Source organism: Galeopterus variegatus, unplaced genomic scaffold (assembly GCF_000696425.1).
Source record: "Galeopterus variegatus unplaced genomic scaffold, G_variegatus-3.0.2 Scaffold6078, whole genome shotgun sequence".
Lineage (NCBI taxonomy): Eukaryota > Metazoa > Chordata > Mammalia > Dermoptera > Cynocephalidae > Galeopterus > Galeopterus variegatus.
This window is the reverse complement of record NW_007732189.1, coordinates 47,881-68,075: the sequence shown is the minus strand read 5'-3', so window position 1 is coordinate 68,075 and position 20,195 is coordinate 47,881. Positions and strand designations below refer to the sequence as shown.

Here is a 20,195-nt window from a genome sequence, read left to right as displayed (position 1 = left end):
TCAGCTATAAAAAAGAATGAAATACTACCATTCACAACATGGAGGGACTTAGAGAAAATTATATTAAGTGAAACGAGTCAGGCACAGAAAGAGAAATACCACATGTTCTCATTTATTTGTGGCAGCTAAAAATAAATCAATAAATAAACACACAAACAATTCGGGGAGCGGGAAGAAGACAGAATAACCATAAAAATTCCTTGAACTCTTCAAGTCAAGTGAACCCATATGACGTGGGGAGGAGGGGGGAGGAGGTGGAGAAGAATGGGTAAAGGGGCATGAAAATCAACTACATTGTATACTGAGAAGTAAAAATAAAATAAAATATAAAAATAAAACACTTTAAAAAAAGAAAAAGAAAATTATAAACCCAGATGGCCATTCTTTACTAGCTTACTAACTAGATCTTTTTGAGGTTAACAGGAACTGAATCCATGACTTGACTTCATGTAAGAAGGTCACCATGAATCAGCTCCTGCCCGAGAAGTTCTTCGATGTTTACGTGAAATTTTATGATTATGCCTACACATCTCTGCATAGGTCACCATGAACCGGCCGCTCTATCACCTGTCCCTATAAAACCTTTTGGCAAGTCTTGGAAATGTGGAAATGGTCTTTGAGACCTGAGTCTGCCATGTCCCCAGGTTGTCAGCTTCCTGATTAAAGGCTACCTTTCCTTACACCAACACTTGTCCCTCAATTATTGGCTATTGAGCAGGGAGCAAACGGACCTTTGGGGTTTCGGTAACACATGAACTGATAGAATTAAGCAATATATTCAACTGGGAACTTTGTTATAAGAATGTTCTGTTTTTTATAATTCTCAAAACTACCTAGTAAATTCAAGTTTCTTGTCAATATGAGATTACAATTAGAAAGTAGGTGACATGCCACCCTGCCCCATATCGGAAGATTCTATAGAATACTGTCCTAACATATACTTGTGTAACAATTAATATACAGCCATCCTCATTGTCCAAGTGTTCACATTCTAGTCACCAAGTAGTTTTCTGTTTAGTTAACATGGTTTGAGATTGGGATTCTAAAGTAGAGGGGTGTTATGGACTGAATGCTTGTGTCTCCCCAAAATCTATATGTTGAACCCCCAACCCCCAATGTGATATTAGGAAGTGGGCCTTTGAGTGTTAATTTGGGTCAAATGAGGTCACGAGGTTGCAGCCCCATATGGGATAAATGTCCTTATAAGAAGAAGAGACTAAAGCGCTATTTCTCTCCCTCTTTCTCTCTCTCTGCCATGTGAGGACACAGCAAGAAGGAGGCCATCTGTAAGCTAGGAAGAGGACCCTCACCAGCAACTGAATTGGCTATCACTCCGGTAAAGTGTGGGATTTCCCAGCCTCCAGAACTAGAAGAAATAAATTCTGTTGTTTAAACCACCCAGTCTATATTCTTTTGTTATAGTGGCCCAAGCTGACTAAGAAAAAGGGAAAGACAATAGAGAGATCATATAATAATAAAGGCAGACTGCTTCTGCCACGGTTTCATGGAAAAGAAAAACATATATGAAAAGGAAATAAAGGAGTGATGAGGAAAGGAGAAGCTTAACATAGAAAAGGTAACATTTGAGTTGGGCCTTGAAGGATGAGTAGGAGTTTGATAGAGAAAGAAGTGAGAAAAAGACATTGGTCAAGAGAAACAAAAACACAGTCACAACAGAAGAACCCAACATTCTGCATCTGGTGAGATGTATAATAAAGCTGAACTCTAGGAAACAGGGTCTTAAGGGTGGGTGGGTGGCCTGAGGATGGCAAAAGGTTTGAATCAACCACTGCTCAAAATAAAAAGTGTATCTGATTTAAAATATTGCTGAACAACAACAAATTGCGATGATGCCCATCAGCATAGTTTTTCTATTTTCTGTAGTTCTACTTATTAGAAACAAAAGCAACAAATATTTTTTGAACAAGGATTGGCTAAGTTAGCTCATAGGAGGACCCTAAGAATGAGAATACTGAAGACTCTGGTGAGAACATGCTTGTGATTTTTGATTGTTGGTTCCCAGGAGGTTTGAATCAACCACTGCTCAAAATAAAAAGTGTATCTGATTTAAAATATTGCTGGTTAACAACAATTGCGATGATGCCCATCAGCATAGTTTTTCTATTTTCTGTAGTTCTACTTATTAGAAACAAAAGCAACAAATATTTTTTGAACAAGGATTGGCTAAGTTAGCTCATAGGAAGACCCTAAGAATGAGAATACTGAAGACACTGGTGTGAACATGCTTGTGATTTTTGATTGTTGGTTCCCAGGCTAGATACAGAACAGAAATATAAACAGGTTGGTGTTGGGGATGATGGGCTGAGAGAATAAGATGATGAGAAGCCTGCAAGATACCCCCCAAATGAGAGAGAATTTAGTAGGGACGGTGAAGAGCTTAAGAGATGGAAGGGAGAATGTGTGGTCAAAGAGTAGGAATTGAGAGGTAGAGCAATTTTAGTTGGTAAGGCTTGGGATATGCCTAGATAAATAATTTGATAAAATCAATGGAGTAGAATTGGTTGAAAAGGTTTGTGAGCAGAGTATTAGATAAGTCAGATGGAGCTGAAGACTATAGGTCGAGATCCAATTCCTCAAAAGTTATAAAGGAGGTCTGAGGAGGATGATGGTGAGAGTAGAATTTGGTATAAATGAATGTTGTGGATTCAGTGGTTACTGAGCAAAGGCTGTGTAGCAATGGTCTGGAAGAGCAGTGGGAAGCTGAGAGAATTTTGGTCCCAACATCACAAGATACAATGAATGGATGCCTTTCTAAGCACTTTTCTGGGGATAGGATGCCATCGGAGCAAAGAGAAGCAACATGTTGCAAAATAGTGGTTCTCAAACTTTAACTGTATCCTGAAAATATTGAGAGAGCTGATTAAAAGCACTGATGGGTTATTGTGAGGTATACATTCCAATGCACACCAAAGTGTGAAAGTCATTGTCATAAAGAAGAGAGACCACCTTTAATTCACTTACTAACTGTGAGAACGTGAGCAAATTACTTAACTCTGGCCCTCAGTTTCCTCATCAGAAATGTAGCTTTATAATACATATGATACAGGATCACAGTGAAGTAAACATTAACTGAGAACGTGCCAAGCTATACTATGCCATGAAAAGTATAAGGCTGGTGGTCATGAACCACAGTGAATCAGCAGAAGATAACTGCCCTCTTTGAGTAAGTGAAATAGTCCAGCAACTATTAGGCTTCCCCATTTTGGCAGCAGGCTGAAGCTAAAAAGCAGAATGAAGGCACGTTGCTATGGTAACCACACACCAGCTCTCTCAGCCTGTCCACGAGAGAGCTGATTTTCCTGCACACAATGTGCAGTTTGTACAAAAGTCTTTACTCAGCTCCTGAGAGGCAAGTAGTGTAACTGATGAAGCACATAAACCATTTTCTGAAGTCACCCCAGCAGAGAAGCCCTGGAGAAACTTGATGGAGTACACAGTGAGTACTTCTTTCTTGCCTTACTCAAATCAAGACAGCAGCATAGAGAAAAAAGCAGCACCGGGCAGATGTTTATGCTGAAATTAACTCATATCTCAACCTCAAAGCACTCTTATCTAAGAAAAGCAACAAGAGGATGTGAACCTTCAGTTAATGTTTTTCTCTGAAACATATATATGCTAAAGAAAGTTCTTAAAAGTATTTATAGAAAGACAAGTGTAGGAATGTTCAAGAGTTTAGAAATGCAAGTTACTCAATTCTCATCTTAACATTATCTTCAGATCCATATCTTATAAAGCAACTGCTCTGTTAAGTATGAGCAGAGTTCATCCCAGTGCTTGTAAACGTGGTGTGGGGGCTGTCTCTCTTGCTGTACTCTACAACAAGTCAAAGGCAAAATGCAGAAGTTCCACCGTGGCTTTCTCTTTGGAAAAACTGGGCCTCAAGTTCAGTTAAAGTTAGGAAGTAATAAACTAAAACCTAGCATGCAAAGGGAGGTGAAACAGGAAATACTTAAATATGCATATTGACAGGATGCTTTCCTTGACCAAAATTTAGTCAGGCTCTTCTTCTAAGCCCTCTTCTTGACTTTGGCCCCATCCTTGCCAGACCTGCATAGCCCAGTTTTAGCAAGAATCCTATTAAGTCTGTTCAGAGAAAATCTAAAATCTTTCCCACCCTTGATATCTATCATCCTAGCCTACCCTCAGCAGGAATTCTGTTAGATCAGTCCAACAAGAATTCCCCCACCTTTGATGTCTCTTCTTAGGAATTTTCCATCCACCAACCTGGCCCCCCACATCCCCACACTGCTCTTTGGCTATAAATGCCCAAGTGTCTTTATTGTATTTGGAACTGAGCTCAATTCTATACTGAGATCCTATTGCAATAATTTCTGAATAAAATCTATCTTTACCACTTTAACTATTGTCTGGCTCTGATTCTTTTTGACAATATGCACAACCAGATACAAATATATAGATATATTATATATATATAGTCCCAATGTTTAAGATAATAAATAGTCTCAATGCCCAGATGTTGATGATGGAAGTAGAGCATAAATTAGAACAAGTTCTAAGAGGGTAATTGGACTCCATATTTGAAATCTTTAAAACACACACACTGTTAACAAGTAATTTTATTTCTAGGAATCAATCTTAGTAAATATAGAATATGCCTTATATATAAATATATTCACAGCATTATTATTTATAATGAAGAAAATTTGAAAGGAATCTGAAAACCCAACTATAATGTGTTATGTAAATTATGATACATTCATTTGAGGAAACATTGTACTGTACAGTGCGCTGCTTGGGAGTGCGGTGGCGCTCCCGCCGAGGGTTCGGATCCCACATACAGACCGGTTCCCGCTCACTGGCTGAGCGAGGTGTGGGAGCAACACTGAGGGTTGCGATCCCGTTGCTGGTCCCGGTCCAGTACGGGCGCGACACTGAGGGTTGCGACCTGTTGCCGGACACGGAAAAAGACAAAAAGGACGATCCCGTTGCCGGTCCCGGTCCGGTACGGGCGTGACACTGAGGGTTGCGACCTGTTGCCGGACACGGAAAAAGACAAAAAGGAAAAAAAAAAAGCACTCAAATGTTTATAAAAAGTTATAAAAACCAAAAACATATTTATGAAATTATGGTAAGTAAAGAAAAAGAGCAAGATACAAAATTGCATAAAATTATACCTTTAACTAAATCTTTGCATGCGTATTTTATATATATATTTGGATACACACATACACGTATATGAGAATATGTATATATGATTGAGATAGGTACACCAAAATGTTGAGAGAGGGGATCTTCCGAGGTGTACTGGTTTCTTTTTTTTTTCTTCTTCCTCAAAAAGTCAAGATTCTTAGTTGCAGACAAAAGAAGTCACTCTAGCAAAGTTAAGTGGAAAAGACATTATTAAAAGAAATTAGGTAGCTGACAGAATGATTGAGGGGGCTAGAAAAATAGTTAGTTGCAGACAAAAGAAGTCACTCTAGCAAAGTTAAGTGGAAAAGACATTATTAAAAGAAATAAGGTAGCTGACAGAATGATTGAGGGGGCTAGAAAAATAGTTTCCTGGCTAAGCTTCCTATGTTATATGCAAATACTATGCTATTTTATATCAGAGACAGATTTTGGTATCCACAGGAGATCCTGGCACCAATCCCCCACAGATACTGAGGGACAACTGTATATATATATATCTGTATGTATATATATATATGTATGTATATATATATACTGTATGTATATATATATATATATATCTCACAAGATTATCATGAGAACATAGTGAGATAATGAATATGAAAAAGTCTAGCTTGGTGCTTATCACTGCTGCCAAATAACCTAAGGTAGCATGGCCTCAAATATTAGGTTCTTTTGATTAATATGAGGAGCCTGGCTCCAGCAGTTGAAACTGGGTTAGGCAAAGGTTATTTTCTGCTCCCTAAAAACCTCAATACCTGATGGGTATGTGTTGGGAAAATAGACTAATTTAATCAGGCCCTCTCCCTTAGGTCTGGCTGTGGGTGGTGCAGCGCATTCTTTGTAAATAAGTTGTGTGCGGGTGGAGTTAGTACGCATATGTGTTGCCACCATCTTGGTTGGTGTTGACCGCCTCCGGCATCCGTTTGGCCATGCTCTTGGATCGATGGCTCCAAGGACTTTTTGCTGGTTACCGAGCTTGGAGACCTGTGTGTGGAGGGTTTGTGACCCAGTCTGTGAACGGGCTTGAGGGGTCTGTGAGCACCAGGACCCAGCCCTAGCTCGACAGCTGGCCCAGTCGGCAGGATTATGGGCAGGTAAAAGAGCTCAACAGTATGCTACTAAGAGAGCAAGTCTTAAACAATTTCTGCTAAATGTCTTAACATTAGTTAGCAAACAGTTAAAAAAAATAGTCCTGCTTTCTGCCCTTTAACACCCCAGCCACAAGCTGTGTGTATCAGTAGACATTCTAAAGTTAGGCCAGGCTTGGAGGCAGGGCAGGGGACAGGGCCCTCTGTGAGATGGCAATTCCCTTGAACATGGCACCAGTGATGTAAGAGATCTGTGCTCTGCTTCTTTATACCTCATTCATTCAACGGCAGGAGGGTGTGTTCAATCTTCCTACAAGCCATCCATCTTGAACATTACTCATTTTGCCAGTGAAAATTATTCTCTAACGTGTCCTATTCTAATTAACAAACTCTGGTGTCAATTTCCATAACCGTATCTGAGCTGCTAAGACCATCTTTGGAGTGTGAATTCCTGAGTAGGGTACTTGGTGCTAACTACTCCTAGGATATGAATTAGAATTAACTTGTACACACTGGCCTACATAAAACTGGCTTATACTAAGTTAAAGTTATCACACAGACAGTTCAACAGTGATGTGTTTGGTTGATAAATATTACAGTCCCTCTTGTTTTCTGGACCTTTGTCCATCCCTACCCCTCCCCCCCACCTGCAGCTCCAATGGAATAGTGACTAGAGCCTTTTGGAGCTTAAATGTTTACAGAATCTAATAACAATGGGCGGGATTATAGGGATTCTACATCATTTCTCTCCCAGAAATAAAAAAGCTCATTATGCATCTAAACGGATATGTCTAGAACAGTATAGCAAGGGTGAGATTTTTTCATACAATGCATATGATTATCTCTAGCTACACAAACTGTTGTTTTTTTAAGCATGTTAGTAAAACATGCTGAGATAGAGAGACATAGCCTATCATGCAATGACAACCACAATTAATACTGGAATTATTGGTATCCCATCAGTCTTTTATTTATGTGTGGGTTTATCAGGCTGGGTGTATGTGCTAATTTGTGCATGATTTTGAAGATTCCCTTGCTCTCCAAAATAAAAGTTTTAATTTATTTTCTGTTTATAAAAGATAGTATATTCTCATTGTAAAACAAATTTAAACAATACAGAAAAGGATAAAAAAGAAGGTTAAAAAAAAAAAATCTCCTAAAATGCCACCACTTAGTGATGAGCGCTGAAAACAAATCTCTCTTTCTTAACACTCATGCACACTTATCAAGGAGACCCTGGTTTAAGGAGTGGAAAAACCCAGAGCAAAGTTGTAAGCCTTAGGTGGAGGCTTGCATTTGTTTCCAGGTAAAAGTTTCTCTTGTTCTGTGGCACGAACCACTTCTATGAGCTTTTGTTGCAGAAACGTAATGTGAATTGAGAAGTTTGAGAGTTGTGGCTCTGAGAAGTTCAGTTGTTCTACATAATAACATAAAAATGGTCTCTGTGATGGCAAACTTACCCTTTTGCTGACTGTGTTAGTCAGGGTCCTCCAGAGAGACAGAATCAATAGGATATGTATATAAATATATGAGAAGGGATTTATTAGGGGAGTTAGCTCATGCAATTCTGAAGAGAAGTCCCACTATATGCTGTCTGCAAACTGGATGCCAGCAGCATGGCTTAGTCAAAGGCCAAAGACCTCAAAACCAGGGAAGCAGATGGTGCCCTTGGTGTGTAGGTCCTGGAACCCAAGAGCTGAAGTTTCGAGCTCTGATGTCCACGAACAGAGAAGCGAGAGTGTATCCCAGCTCCAGTGGATATAGAGAGAAATTCACCCTTTTTATCTATTTTTGTTCTTTTTGGGCCCCCAGGGGATTGCATGGTGCCCACCCATATTGAGGGCGGGTCTTTCCCATTCAGTCCACTCAGGCTATCATGCTAATCTCTTCTGGAAACTCCCTCATGGACACACCTAAAAAGATAGCTTTACTAGGTTTCTCTGCATTCCTTAATCTAATCAAGTTGACACCTAAAATTAACCTTCACACTGATTATTTTCAGGAAATTATAGAAAAAAATGATTAATTCATTTCAGTACCAAGATAATATTGCTCATTGTAAAAAAATTTGAGTACAGGAAGAAAAAAAAATTGCTTATTCTTGGGAGTATTACGTGTACAGCAGAGATTGCTCAAGCAACCACAAAGAGTTTTAACCTCTTCCCAACTAGCATGAAAGCACCATGTGGATTTTGAATTTCATGAGAACAGATGTCATGATTTTTAACAGCCAGAATTAATACTGGAAGACCATATCTACAGAGGGAGACAACATGCAGTGTTTTTTTCTCTGTTCCTGCCATGACACCATGTTTCCAGCTTCACACTAGATATTCAGTTTCTATATCCTCAGTTCCCTTCATCTCTCCAGCCCATTTTCACTTGATCAACACCTATCTTATTCTAGCCTCAGCAAAGTCCTAACCTGCTGAAGGTAGAAGGCCACCTTTTCCCTTTCCTGAATGGGTTAAGCATCCTCTCCTGTGAATAAATACCTCCCTGTGCTTTCCTCTACCTGGATCTCCAGCAGCCCCTGGATGACCACCTTTGTCACCACCATCTCACAGCTCTTACCACTGTGAGCTCCTTGACGGCAGAGCCTGTGCTTTTATCTCTGTTTACCAAGCTGAATATTCAGAGCAGGAATTTAAATGTGTCAAATTTATATATTAGCTCGCTTATTTGATCCCCTGAACCTCTATGATTAAAGAGGTAAAAAAGGTCTCATTAGCTTCATCCAATAAGTGGCTGAGGCTTAGAGAGTTAGGAAATTTATCTAAGGCCTTACAGCTACACACACACACTCTTTCTCTCTCTGTCTGTCTCTCTCTCTCTCTCTTCCACTGTTGTGAATGAATTCTAGGTCAAATTATGATGTTAACCCAAGTATCCAACTACTGTGTGCTGATATGGCTGCAAAAAAATAAAAATAAAAGCTTTTAAAAGCATTTTGCAAGACGGTTGTAGAAGAGACATGTTTTTATTTAATCACCAGAACCTCCATAAAAAATTGGAGACCGTTATTTCTGGAGACTCCAGAATTTCCTTTGGAAATATTCCTCAACTCAGAAGAAAGTCTGATGCAGCTTTGTAAAAATCTATGTTGCAATAGGTGCTGTGTAACTGAGAACCGCAGAAAAGACAGGGTTAGCAGAAAATGAGCTGCAAACCATATATGGAGAAGCCCACTTCTTAAAACTTGTGATGAACTCACCGTCTGCTTTCCGTTTTCAAAAAGCTGAAGTCGGCTCTGCTTTGTGAAGCTGCCAGCTGAGGACGCCGAGAGGTGCGGAAACTGCAGCGGCTGGGGACTGCAGCCCCCGAGGCTCCACGCCAGGCAGGCAGCATGCGAGCCACACTCGCTACGATGGCCTGGATGGTTTCTTTCGTCTCCAGTGATTCATATACAGCAAATACTTTGCCAGATATCGACAATGAAGATTTCGTCCAAGACTGTGTTCGAATTCATAACAAGTTCCGATCAGAGGTGAATCCAACAGCCAGTGATATGCTATACATGGTAAGGAAAATATCTGTATTTGTGGTATAAGTCAGTCACTAAAACAACTACTGGGTATTGACTTTGGGGTAGATCCTTGGCAATCCTGAATTTTTTTTTGGTTTTTTTTTTTGGTGATTAATGTGTGTAGTAAATTCAGTCTGTGATCAAAACACACCCAGTTTAGCCCTGCCTACTCAACTCTTGTTAGAAGCAAGCTCTGCAAGTACGTTTTAGTTCTTTTTTTGGACACTTCCTTTTTTTCTGGTCATGAGGAGATTTCACTTATCTTTTTTTGCCGTTTTCTTCCTTGTTAATTTTTGTGATGTTTGTTTTTCTTATCTCTGCATTTACTTTTTTGTTGCCATCGGAGTACTGATTTTCTCTGGAAAGCAGCACTGTATCTGGGGAGTGGGTGGGATTTTGTTTCCGTGAGGCTTGGGGTTGAATCCAGATCTGTGGCTTTGAGCTGGTTTTTAACCTTTCTGTTGTTATTAAATTACGTAAAATATGTGAAACACAGCGCACACCATTTTCTCACTTAGAGTATAAATTTCATGAAACTAGATGATCATATTTCCTCCCAGCCCCCTGGTTTTTAACCTTTCTGTTGTTATTAAATTACGTAAAATATGTGAAACACAGCGCACACCGTTTTCTCACTTAGATTATAAATTTCATGAAACTAGATGATCATATTTCCTCCCAGCCCCAGTCAATGCCTGAAGACCATATTTACAGACGACCTATGTGCTGTGGTTCCCTCTCTATTCCACATCTCGCTTCCCATTCAAATTCCCACTCTGCTCACCCCAATCACCTTGCTGGTAACATTCTTGACCCCTCTTAATTGTTTAATATTTATTTTTGCAGACTTGGGACCCAGCACTAGCCCAAATTGCAAAAGCTTGGGCAAAAACTTGTCAGTTTGCACATAATGTACAGCTGAAATCACCCCACAAGCTGCACCCAAACTTCACTTCACTGGGAGAAAATATCTGGACAGGGTCTCTATTCATCTTTTCTGTGTCTTCAGCCATCACCGCGTGGTACAATGAAATCCAATACTATGACTTCAACACTTTGAAATGCAAAAAAGTCTGTGGCCACTACACTCAGGTAAGTATCTGCCCTATACTATCTTGAAACCTTTCAAGGGTGAGGAAACCATTGGAATCTGGTGTTAAAAAAGTATATAGTAAGCTAGTATACTTGTAAGTGTGAGGGAGTAGGGATTACAGGCTTACTAAAAAATGTAAATAAATGGAACAGACTCAAACACCAGAGGAGATAGTGCTTAAGAAGTTTAGTTATGTGGACACAGGTAATATGTGAGGCCAACCAAATCTGGACAAGCTTTGGCCAATTCTGATAACATCTATTCTCCTGCCTTTGTTGTATTTGTGAGCAATCAAAGGACCTTATAGGAGAATGGATTTCCAGGTTCCAGCTGACATGTGTGCTCCACGAAATTTGAGGCAGTTGTTTTGGGACTGTGAAATTAGGAGAAATAAGCCTCACTGTCAGAGAAACATCAATCCTCATTCTTTCAAGCATCAACTGAGAATCTACTGTGTGTCAGACACTGTGCCACACAAGAAAGGAAAAAACAACAGTTCCAGCCCCTAAGGAGAGGCCAGAGTATAAACTTACACAAACTATCCTGAGGATAATCGGCCCTTAATATCCACATCCTTAGTTCCAATAGCTACATTCAGAGCCTCCCATTGAGACTGGTTTTTTACTCAAACAGATTTTGGCTCTCGAATCCTAATGAACGTTTGCAACATGATGGAAACAGATTCCTAGGTAGCATTTTCTATAGTCTTCCTAACATATTGTTTTCCTATTCTGGCCCCATTTTGTTTATTTACTTTTGCTTTCTGGCAGTCTTTGTAAAAACAAGAACTAAAGGTACTTCGCCTGTATTTGATTGGTTTTAACGTACAAAAACCTGCTGAAATGAGGTATGAGGGCAAAACATTTCTAACAAGCATTGAAATATTAGGTGGTTTTAAGGAGCAACATGTTAGAAAAACTCTCATTCCAGATCAACCTTATAAAGCCTGTGGTCTCACTGGTGTTATAGGTAAAGCAAGTCTGGCACAGTTATAGGAAATTATTTGACAAGAGGGAAAAGGCCGATTTCGGTGAAATTTGCATTTCAAGATTATTGTGAGCAAAAAAAGACTATCAAATAATCTGTAATATTGGGCTCTTTCTTGGAAATATAAATAAAGTTTCTCCTAAATTTATCCCATAAACCAACAATTTTTGTTGATATTTACAAATAAATTTAACGAGAAAGTAAATTTCCTTGTATTCTGACAAGTCCTAGCGGGAAAGAAAACCAAATCCAGGTTGCCTAAAGTGCTTCTTGGTGCCATTATGCCTGGTGGTGTTTAAATCCCCGGATAATTGTCAGTTTGTAGATGCCAACTCATTTATTCAGTCAGTGTTTAAGCAACTGCCCTACACCAGGCACTTATGAAATGTCTTAGTCTAAATTTCTAGAAAACAGAGCCGGAGACAATAGCTTATGTGCTAACACTTTATTGGGGTACGATCCCAGAGAAGTGGGACTGAGGTGAAATAGGGAGTGCGGCAGAGGAGGAAGGACACTACTGGGTATGGTCCCCAACCCTTAGGAGTGAAGGTTTTTAGGAGGAGAGACATATTTGTAAATGGAGGTGTTACAGTGCACGGCTAGTGCAGTTCAAAGAAACTGACAAAAGTCATGTGAACAAAGAGAATAGAGCAACTTTTCCAGCCAAAAGGAGGTGCAAGGCTTCCCACAGCAGGAAACATGTGAGTTGGTGCTTGAAAACTGGGTGAGAGTTTGTCACATGAAAAGGAACAGGAAGAGAATTCCAAGCAAAATTAACAAGGTGCAGAAGACGAACAATGTGTATGAATGGACCTGGTACTTCAGATGAATGGCAATTAGCTCAGCATGCTAAAATGTATAGAGGTCAGAAGACTGTCAAGTTGACAACAGACTCCTAAAATCATGCTCCAATATACAAGTTAAGATAACCCATGTCCTTCATTCCAGGGAGTCAAAAAAAGAGGAGGAAACTCAAGTTTATGTCACGTGGGCCTGACATTTCACAGATAACCCTCTCAGATGTAACTGAGCTTACTTGTGAATTTTCCTCTTACATCTGGGGAAAAAAGGAGAGCTAATATTTTGGACACGAAAAGCTTCTTTTCTAAAATCCAGTTCCTTGCATACAGATATTAGAGCCCAAGCAGAGTGATCCTAATATGTTCTCTTTAAGAGACCACTATATTCTACACCCTCTTCAAAAAAGGGACCCTCATCATAAAGATGATGTCCCAAGACCCCTTTGTCTGGGAAGAATCAACAGCACTTTCTAAGTGAGCGTGGTGTTTAGCTCTCTACTAAAGACCTCATTCGACTCTCATCACAAACCTGTAAGTGTGGTGCTATTATCCACAGGTGAGTACATAGGCTCAGAGAGGTTATGACGCTGTTTCTCCAATGTCATTTAGTTTAGCTCTCTACTAAAGACCTCATTCGACTCTCATCACAAACCTGTAAGTGTGGTGCTATAATCCACAGGTGAGTACATAGGCTCAGAGAGGTTATGACGCTGTTTCTCCAATGTCATTTAACTAGTAAGAGGAAGAGTTGAGTTTCAGATATCAAATATATTGTAAGGCTTAAATAATGCAATGTAAGTAAATTATCTAACAAAGTACTAGTATTTAGTAGGTATGGAACAAAGGTTAGGTCCCTTCCACAGGCTGGTTTTCCAGGAATCATAATGGAAGAAGGATCTGATAGCTAGGTTAAAGATTTCCTGTTTCATCCTTATAAGAAATCTTGTTGTCCTTTTAAATTCATGCTGGAAAGTTATCTTTAAATAGATATTATAACCTCCTTTTTGTCCTCACCTTCTACTGAAAAATCAAACTATTTGCAGATTTTGGGATGATGGGTGGTTGTACAGAATAAAGAAAATAGATTCAGATCCATTATCTCCTCATGAAAGATGTGATATTTCTTGATGTGCTAATTCAACACGTTAGCTCTTTCTTCAGCGGAGACAGTCTGGCATTGAGGAAAAGTCTTGATATATTAATATGGAAGATTAATCAAATTAGATGTTCCATTGCTGACAGTTCCACTTTGAAAAGTTTGGGAATAGTTTGACTAAAATATCTAGGCAGGGTAGCCCATTATTTAGGTTTGGTAGTGTTTGGACTTTCCCAATAGATGGCACTATTGACCTTAATTTTGTTTTTATCTCCACGGGCCCCGCCCCCCTTGAAATTTTTGTTATTTTTACACTCATGGAACCAAAGGAAATGTGATGTGTTTCACAATTTCTCTAGCAGGCTTCATATATCTTATAATATTACTGTATTTCTTGTACTTAACCAAATGGACTTACGCGAGAATTGAAAGGGAAAGATGGTGGAAAGAGTCGTTAGGAGAAGGGAGAGACATGTCCCTCCTCTCCAGGTTTCCCAGATGCAGTGCTTCTGTTGGAAAAAGAGTGGCTCCTAGTTCTGGAGGACTTGCTAGAAGGGAAAGCACTCTGAAAGCATCTTGCATAGGGCATGGACTGTCCTCACAGAACATCTTGGCTGGGCAGAATTAACTTCCAGTCTCTCATCTACTCGAGGATTTACCATGATGTTGCATATAAAGTACTTAACACCACACCTGCACTAAGTTGTCCACAATGCATAACTCTTACTACTTTTTGTAATTGCGATTTTTGTTTGCCGTATTTAAAAAATTAAAAGAAAACATACAACAGATATCTGCCTAAAAAAAAAAAGAGTTGTACCTTTTTTAAAGAAGAAGAAAATTAGTGGTAAGGGAATAAAATGTAAACATTTGCTGAGTGCTTGCTATATTACAGAAGCTGTTCTAAGCACTTTGTTACTAGCTCATTTAAATCTTCAAAATAAACTTATGGAGTTGGTACTGTTGTTACCGTCATTTAACAGACAAGGAAGCTAAGGCCATGATCACACTGTAAGTGTCAAACCTGTAATATGAACTCCAGAGCCTGCAAGTTTAACCAAGAATCAGAATGCCCACGAAGCTTTTAAAAAGAGACCAACTATCGAGGTTTCTCAAACAATTTCAGATAGATCTACCATATGACCCAACTATTCCACTGCTGGGAATATACCTGGAGGAATGGAAATCATCATGCTGAAGGGACACCTGTACTCCAGCATTTATTGCAGCACTATTTACAATAGCCAAGAGTTGGAACCAGCCCAAATGTCCATCATCAGATGAGTGGATAAGGAAACTGTGGCATATCTACACAATGGAATACTACTCTGCTATGAAAAATAATGAAATACTGCCATTCACAACAACATGGATGGACTTAGAGAAAATTATATTAAGTGAAACAAGTCAGGCACAGAAAGAGAAATACCACATGTTCTCACTTATTTGTGGGAGCTAAAAATAAATAGATAAATAAACACACAAACAAACAAAGGGTGAGGGAGCAGAAGACACAACAATCACAATTCCTTGAATTTTTAAGACAAGTGAACAGATATGATGTAGGAGGGGAGGGGAGTGAGGGAGGGGGGAAGAGGAATGGGTAAGGGGTCATGAAAATCGACTATAATGTATATTGAGAAGTTAAAATAAAAATAAATAAATAAATAAGAGACCAACTCGAATGGATAAATAAACTGTGGTCCATTCATGCAGTAAATATTACTCAACAATAAAAAGCAGTGACTTCTAATGAATGCAACATTAGCAGATCTCAAATTCTACACTAGGTGAAAGAAGCTAGATTTTTAAAAAGCTACATTTAAACTGATTCCATTTGTATAATATTCTGGAAAAGGCAAAAACTACAGGAACAGAAAACAGATTAGTGATTACTGGGGATTAGGGGTGGGGGCTAAGCACAAAGGGGCAGAAGGGAACTTTTTGGGGTGATAGAAATGTTCTCTCTCTCTCTCTCTCTCTCTCTCTCTCTCTATATATATATATATATATATATATATTTTTTTTTTGCTGGCCAGTACAGGGATTGAACCCCAGACCTTGGTGTTAGCAACACCACGCTCTGACTAACTAAGCTAACTGGCCAGCTTTGGAAATGTTCTGTATCTTGAATATGGTTTTATATCTTGAACTATATGCTTTTGTTAAAATTCATAGAAATGTGTGCACCTAAAAGGAATCAATTTTACTGTATATTAATTATACCCTAATAAACTTGACTTTAATAAAAAAGAGACTAAGGCACAAAATGAATGGTAATTAACATTTGCATATTTGTGGAAAAAAAGCGTGGGGGTGGGGGCAGAGATACCTGAGATACAACAACATTATGGAAGAAAATATTCAAAGACCAAAAGATAAAAAATATAAAATGATCTAAGGTGCTAGTAAAAGGAATAGAGATGACATTGACTGCAATTAGCATATGTGAGAATCACCTAAGGAACAGATTCCAAGGAAAATTACAGTGATTCTTATTTAGTAGGTTTGAGATGGGCCCAGAAATCTTTAAACAAAGCACCCCAGGTTAAATCACTTTGAGATGCATGGAAAAAATAAAAATAAAAATAAGAGATTTTAAAAATAAAGCAAAAATAATCAGAAAGTAAAAGTTTGAGTACAAGGATCAAATCTGAGGATTAACAACCCCCATAAAGCTAGGCTCTCACTGCAAGATAGAGGCCTAAGGTGCTTCCTTGCTTATCCAGGCTGTAGTTCCCTGCAGGGGATTCCTGGGCATAGAGAAATATTAGATCACAAGTAGGGAGGTGAGCTTTCCCTTGACAAAGGAGGGCACCTAGGGCTGGCCAGTTAGCTCAGCTGGTTAGAGTGCAGCCTTATAATACCAAGGTCACAGGTTCTGATCACAGGTTCAGATCACAGGTTCACATCCCCATACCAGCCAGCTGCCTTCCCTTGACAAAAAAAAAAAAAAAGAGAGAGAGAGAAAGTAGGGATACCCTCCCCAGTTACCAAACCAAGGAGGGGGAGACAGATGGCAAGAGCAGCAGCCCTCCCTGATAATGCTGGAGGAAGCGTCTGAGAGACCCGATAACAGGCCTCAACCCACCCCGTCCTCTTACCAGGTTCTTGACTCTGCCACAGCAAAGAATTCAAGAGCAGAGTCACAGTAGAAAGTGAGAAGAGGTTTAATATAATGAAGAAGAGATACAGATTTCACAGAGAGAGAGAGAGTGTGGCATAGCTCCAGAGACTGAGCAGGACCCTCACCAAGTTTAACATAAAAGTAGGAAATATATACAGTTCAGTACAGAGCACAGGCTGGCTCAAGAGAGTGAGCAGCCACCTTCCAAAAGTAAGTTTGATACAAAAGAAAGCATACACACCTCGGCCTGTGAAGTGCAGGTTGGCCCCAAGAAAGTGAGCAATAACCCCACCTTCTGCCGGGATTCAGCTTTTATAGTTTAGCTACCTAATGCATATTCATAAAATCTAATGAATATTCAAGCAAGGGGGTGGTTCCCAGCTATGTAACATAGTCTTGCACTTGCTCAGTTGGTCTCTTTTTGGAACATGTTCATTGGTCAAATCCTATCACATGCATCAGGCATATTTAAGAATATTCTGTGCTCTTTAGCCTCCCTAGTGGAAGGTGATTCAAAGGATAAACTCCCTTCCACTGAGCATGCTTGTCTACCAGGGTTATATAACCTCTCTCTACTGAGCATGTCCAGCCACTGGATTTGCATAAGCCAGCCCCTGAGTTCTCAATTTCCATTTGGGTGCCAAAAATAGGTCTAACAAGCAGCAGTAACTCTCCTCTAGGGGAGGGCCTAGAGGAGAGACCTGAGACCTTGGGGAGTGGCTTGAAACCCAGAGGTGTGTCCTGTAACTGAGGACCATGGAAATCGAGCACCTCCTATCTAACTGGCACTGGACCCAGCACCTCCTCAGCCACTCCCCACCTCCTACCCACTATTAAACCTTGGAAAAGCCCAGGCTCCACCCTCAGCTCCCCTCTTCCCTTACTCTATACTCTCTCCCCAGGGAGTGATTTTTATTTATTTTTTAAGGCAACTTGCCTTTTTTCTGCAGCCACACTGGCCTCTGTTTCAATCTGTAAATGTCTTCCCTACCCCAGGTTCCCACCAGGTGTTGCCTCTGCTGGAAGACTTCTCCTGGCTCTCAGACCAGCTCATTCCAGCTCCAGCTCTCCCTCACTTCCTCAGAGAAGGATCCCACGCTATCTATGCCCTTAGCACCCTTCCATTTCCCCTTCACAGTGGTCAAAAAAAACCCTTGTGTAATAGTTTCCTGGTTGCTTTTCTCTACATTTAGGGAAGGCACCCACTGGCTCTAGCTCATTCACCTGTGCATCCCCCATACTTAGCACAATTCTTGTCTCAAAAATGCTCAAAAAATATGAATAAAAAATTATTTAAACTGTAATTAGGTATCACTGTAAAAAGGAGTGCATTTAATTGCCGGCTTATCTCCAGATAATAGCTCTTTAAATGCTTTCTTCTTTAGGCTTCTATGACACCAAACACTCTTGGTCAAGATGGGCTATATAATTTGTGAAGCCCAGTACAAAATGAAAATCTGAAATACCTTATGCAAAAAACAAGGGAAAAATCCCACTGAAAGTGCTAAGCTGTGCAACAGCATTGATCTAAACTGAGTGGGGAGCTTTGCTGAGCGCTGGCTGCAGTGCGACAGCACAGGCCGCTCTCCCACCAAGCCGGCTCTGCTCTTGGTTTCCCTCCTGTGTCACTGAACGCTCCTTTTCCACCTGCGTTGCTGGCTATTTTTGTGTTTGGTTTCCTTACCTTAGACTCTCATACACTTCTTTATCAATTATATTTACCTATGTGATCTAATCTAGTCCCATGTCTTCCAGATTTATATCTCTAGGCTTACACCATCCTCCAGACTACAGACGGTTATATCCAGCAGCCAAGTTGACCCTCACTTGGATGTCAGTGGGCAGCTCAAAATTCACATGTTCCATATGGAACCCCCTGCCCATGATCCCTTCCACCCTTCTTCTTCCCTGGTTTTCACCATTTCAGTGAATGCTGTTCAGGCCCCAAACTCTAACTTTATTTTTCTCTTTCCCTCTTACCCCACACCCCAAACAACAGCAAATCCTTTCAGCGTTACCTCTAAACTGAGCCATGAACCTGCTCAGTTCTCAGGAACTGCACTGACATCATCGGCACGTGAGTCAGCATCTTGTCATTCTTGCGCCACTGAAACAGCCTCCAATATCACTTCCCTCTTCTTCCCTTGTTCTTCTCAGTCCATTTACTTCATAAAGGCCACAGAAATCATTTTAAGACATGAAAAAGAGCATATCACTCACCTGCAAGAATCTCCAAGGTCTGTTCCTCTGCCTTGAACCTCATGGCCTACAACTCTCCTGCACTCATGAGATCCTGGCCCTACGTGCCTTCTTTCTGCCACCCTAGCATGCCAAGCGAATTCCATCTCAGGGCCTTTGCCCCTAGTGTTCCGTCTGCAAGGAATGCTCTTCCTCCAAAATTTAGGTGGTCTGAATGTTCATCCTGAGTGCCACATCCTCATGGTCCAGGTTTTAATTCAAACGGCTCCTTTCAGGGATGTCTTCCCTGAGCAACAAAGTTAAAGCAGCCCCCTCTTCCCCACCAGTCACTCTCTATCCTATTCTGCAGTTTTATTTCTTAATTGTACTAACTTTCTAAAATGATCTTAGTTATTGATTATATATTTGTCTCTCTCTTTCTCACACACACACACCCCAATAATAATTAATAATTCCAAGTAATAATTACAAGTATCCAGCTAATTCTGAGCATCTAAAACTTCCCTAGTAGTTTTAACTTCTAACTGGAGTGAATACACCTCACCATGTTAACGAAGTCTTAATCATAATCAAATACTCATTTTATTATATCTCTCTCTGTTTAAAATTCTTATTTCCTTTCAGGTTGTTTGGGCAGATAGTTACAAAGTTGGCTGTGCAGTGCAATTTTGCCCTAGAGTTTCTGGCTTTGAAAGTCTTTCCAATGGAGCACATTTTATATGCAACTACGGACCAGCGTAAGTGCCTGAATAAACCTCTTTCTTAAAAAAACAAACAAAACTATTCTATTTTAAAAGTATTCATCTTCATTATAGAAAAATCTGTATAATAAAGTATAAAGAAGAAAATCAATGTAACCCTTAGTTCCTCTGCCCAGATATCTACTCCATTAACATTCTGGTACGTTGTTCTTTGTGTGTGTGTATGTGTGTGTGTGTGTGTGTGTGTGTGTGTACACTTCTTATAAGCACTACATAAATACACACACATATATTTTTAAGAGTAGCAAGACTGAAATGTTTTTCAGGAAGGTAAATTAGTTGGATATGGTAATAACACCACAAGATGGAAGAATTGATGTTACTTTATATTTACTGGTTTATT

At 39.8% G+C, this 20,195-nt stretch overlaps 1 protein-coding gene across 1 annotated transcript in view; it reads left to right on the top strand.

Moving 5' to 3' along the window:
• Positions 1-9,517: 9,517 nt before the first annotated feature.
• GLIPR1 (GLI pathogenesis-related 1) overlaps positions 9,518-20,195 on the top strand; it is a 21,057-nt gene continuing 10,379 nt past the window's right edge. Inside the window, exons 1-3 of the mRNA XM_008590411.1 lie at positions 9,518-9,783; positions 10,636-10,881; positions 19,716-19,828. Coding sequence (XP_008588633.1) covers positions 9,610-9,783; positions 10,636-10,881; positions 19,716-19,828 — 533 coding nt within the window. The 5' untranslated portion in view covers positions 9,518-9,609. The remainder of the gene's footprint in view (positions 9,784-10,635; positions 10,882-19,715; positions 19,829-20,195) is intronic.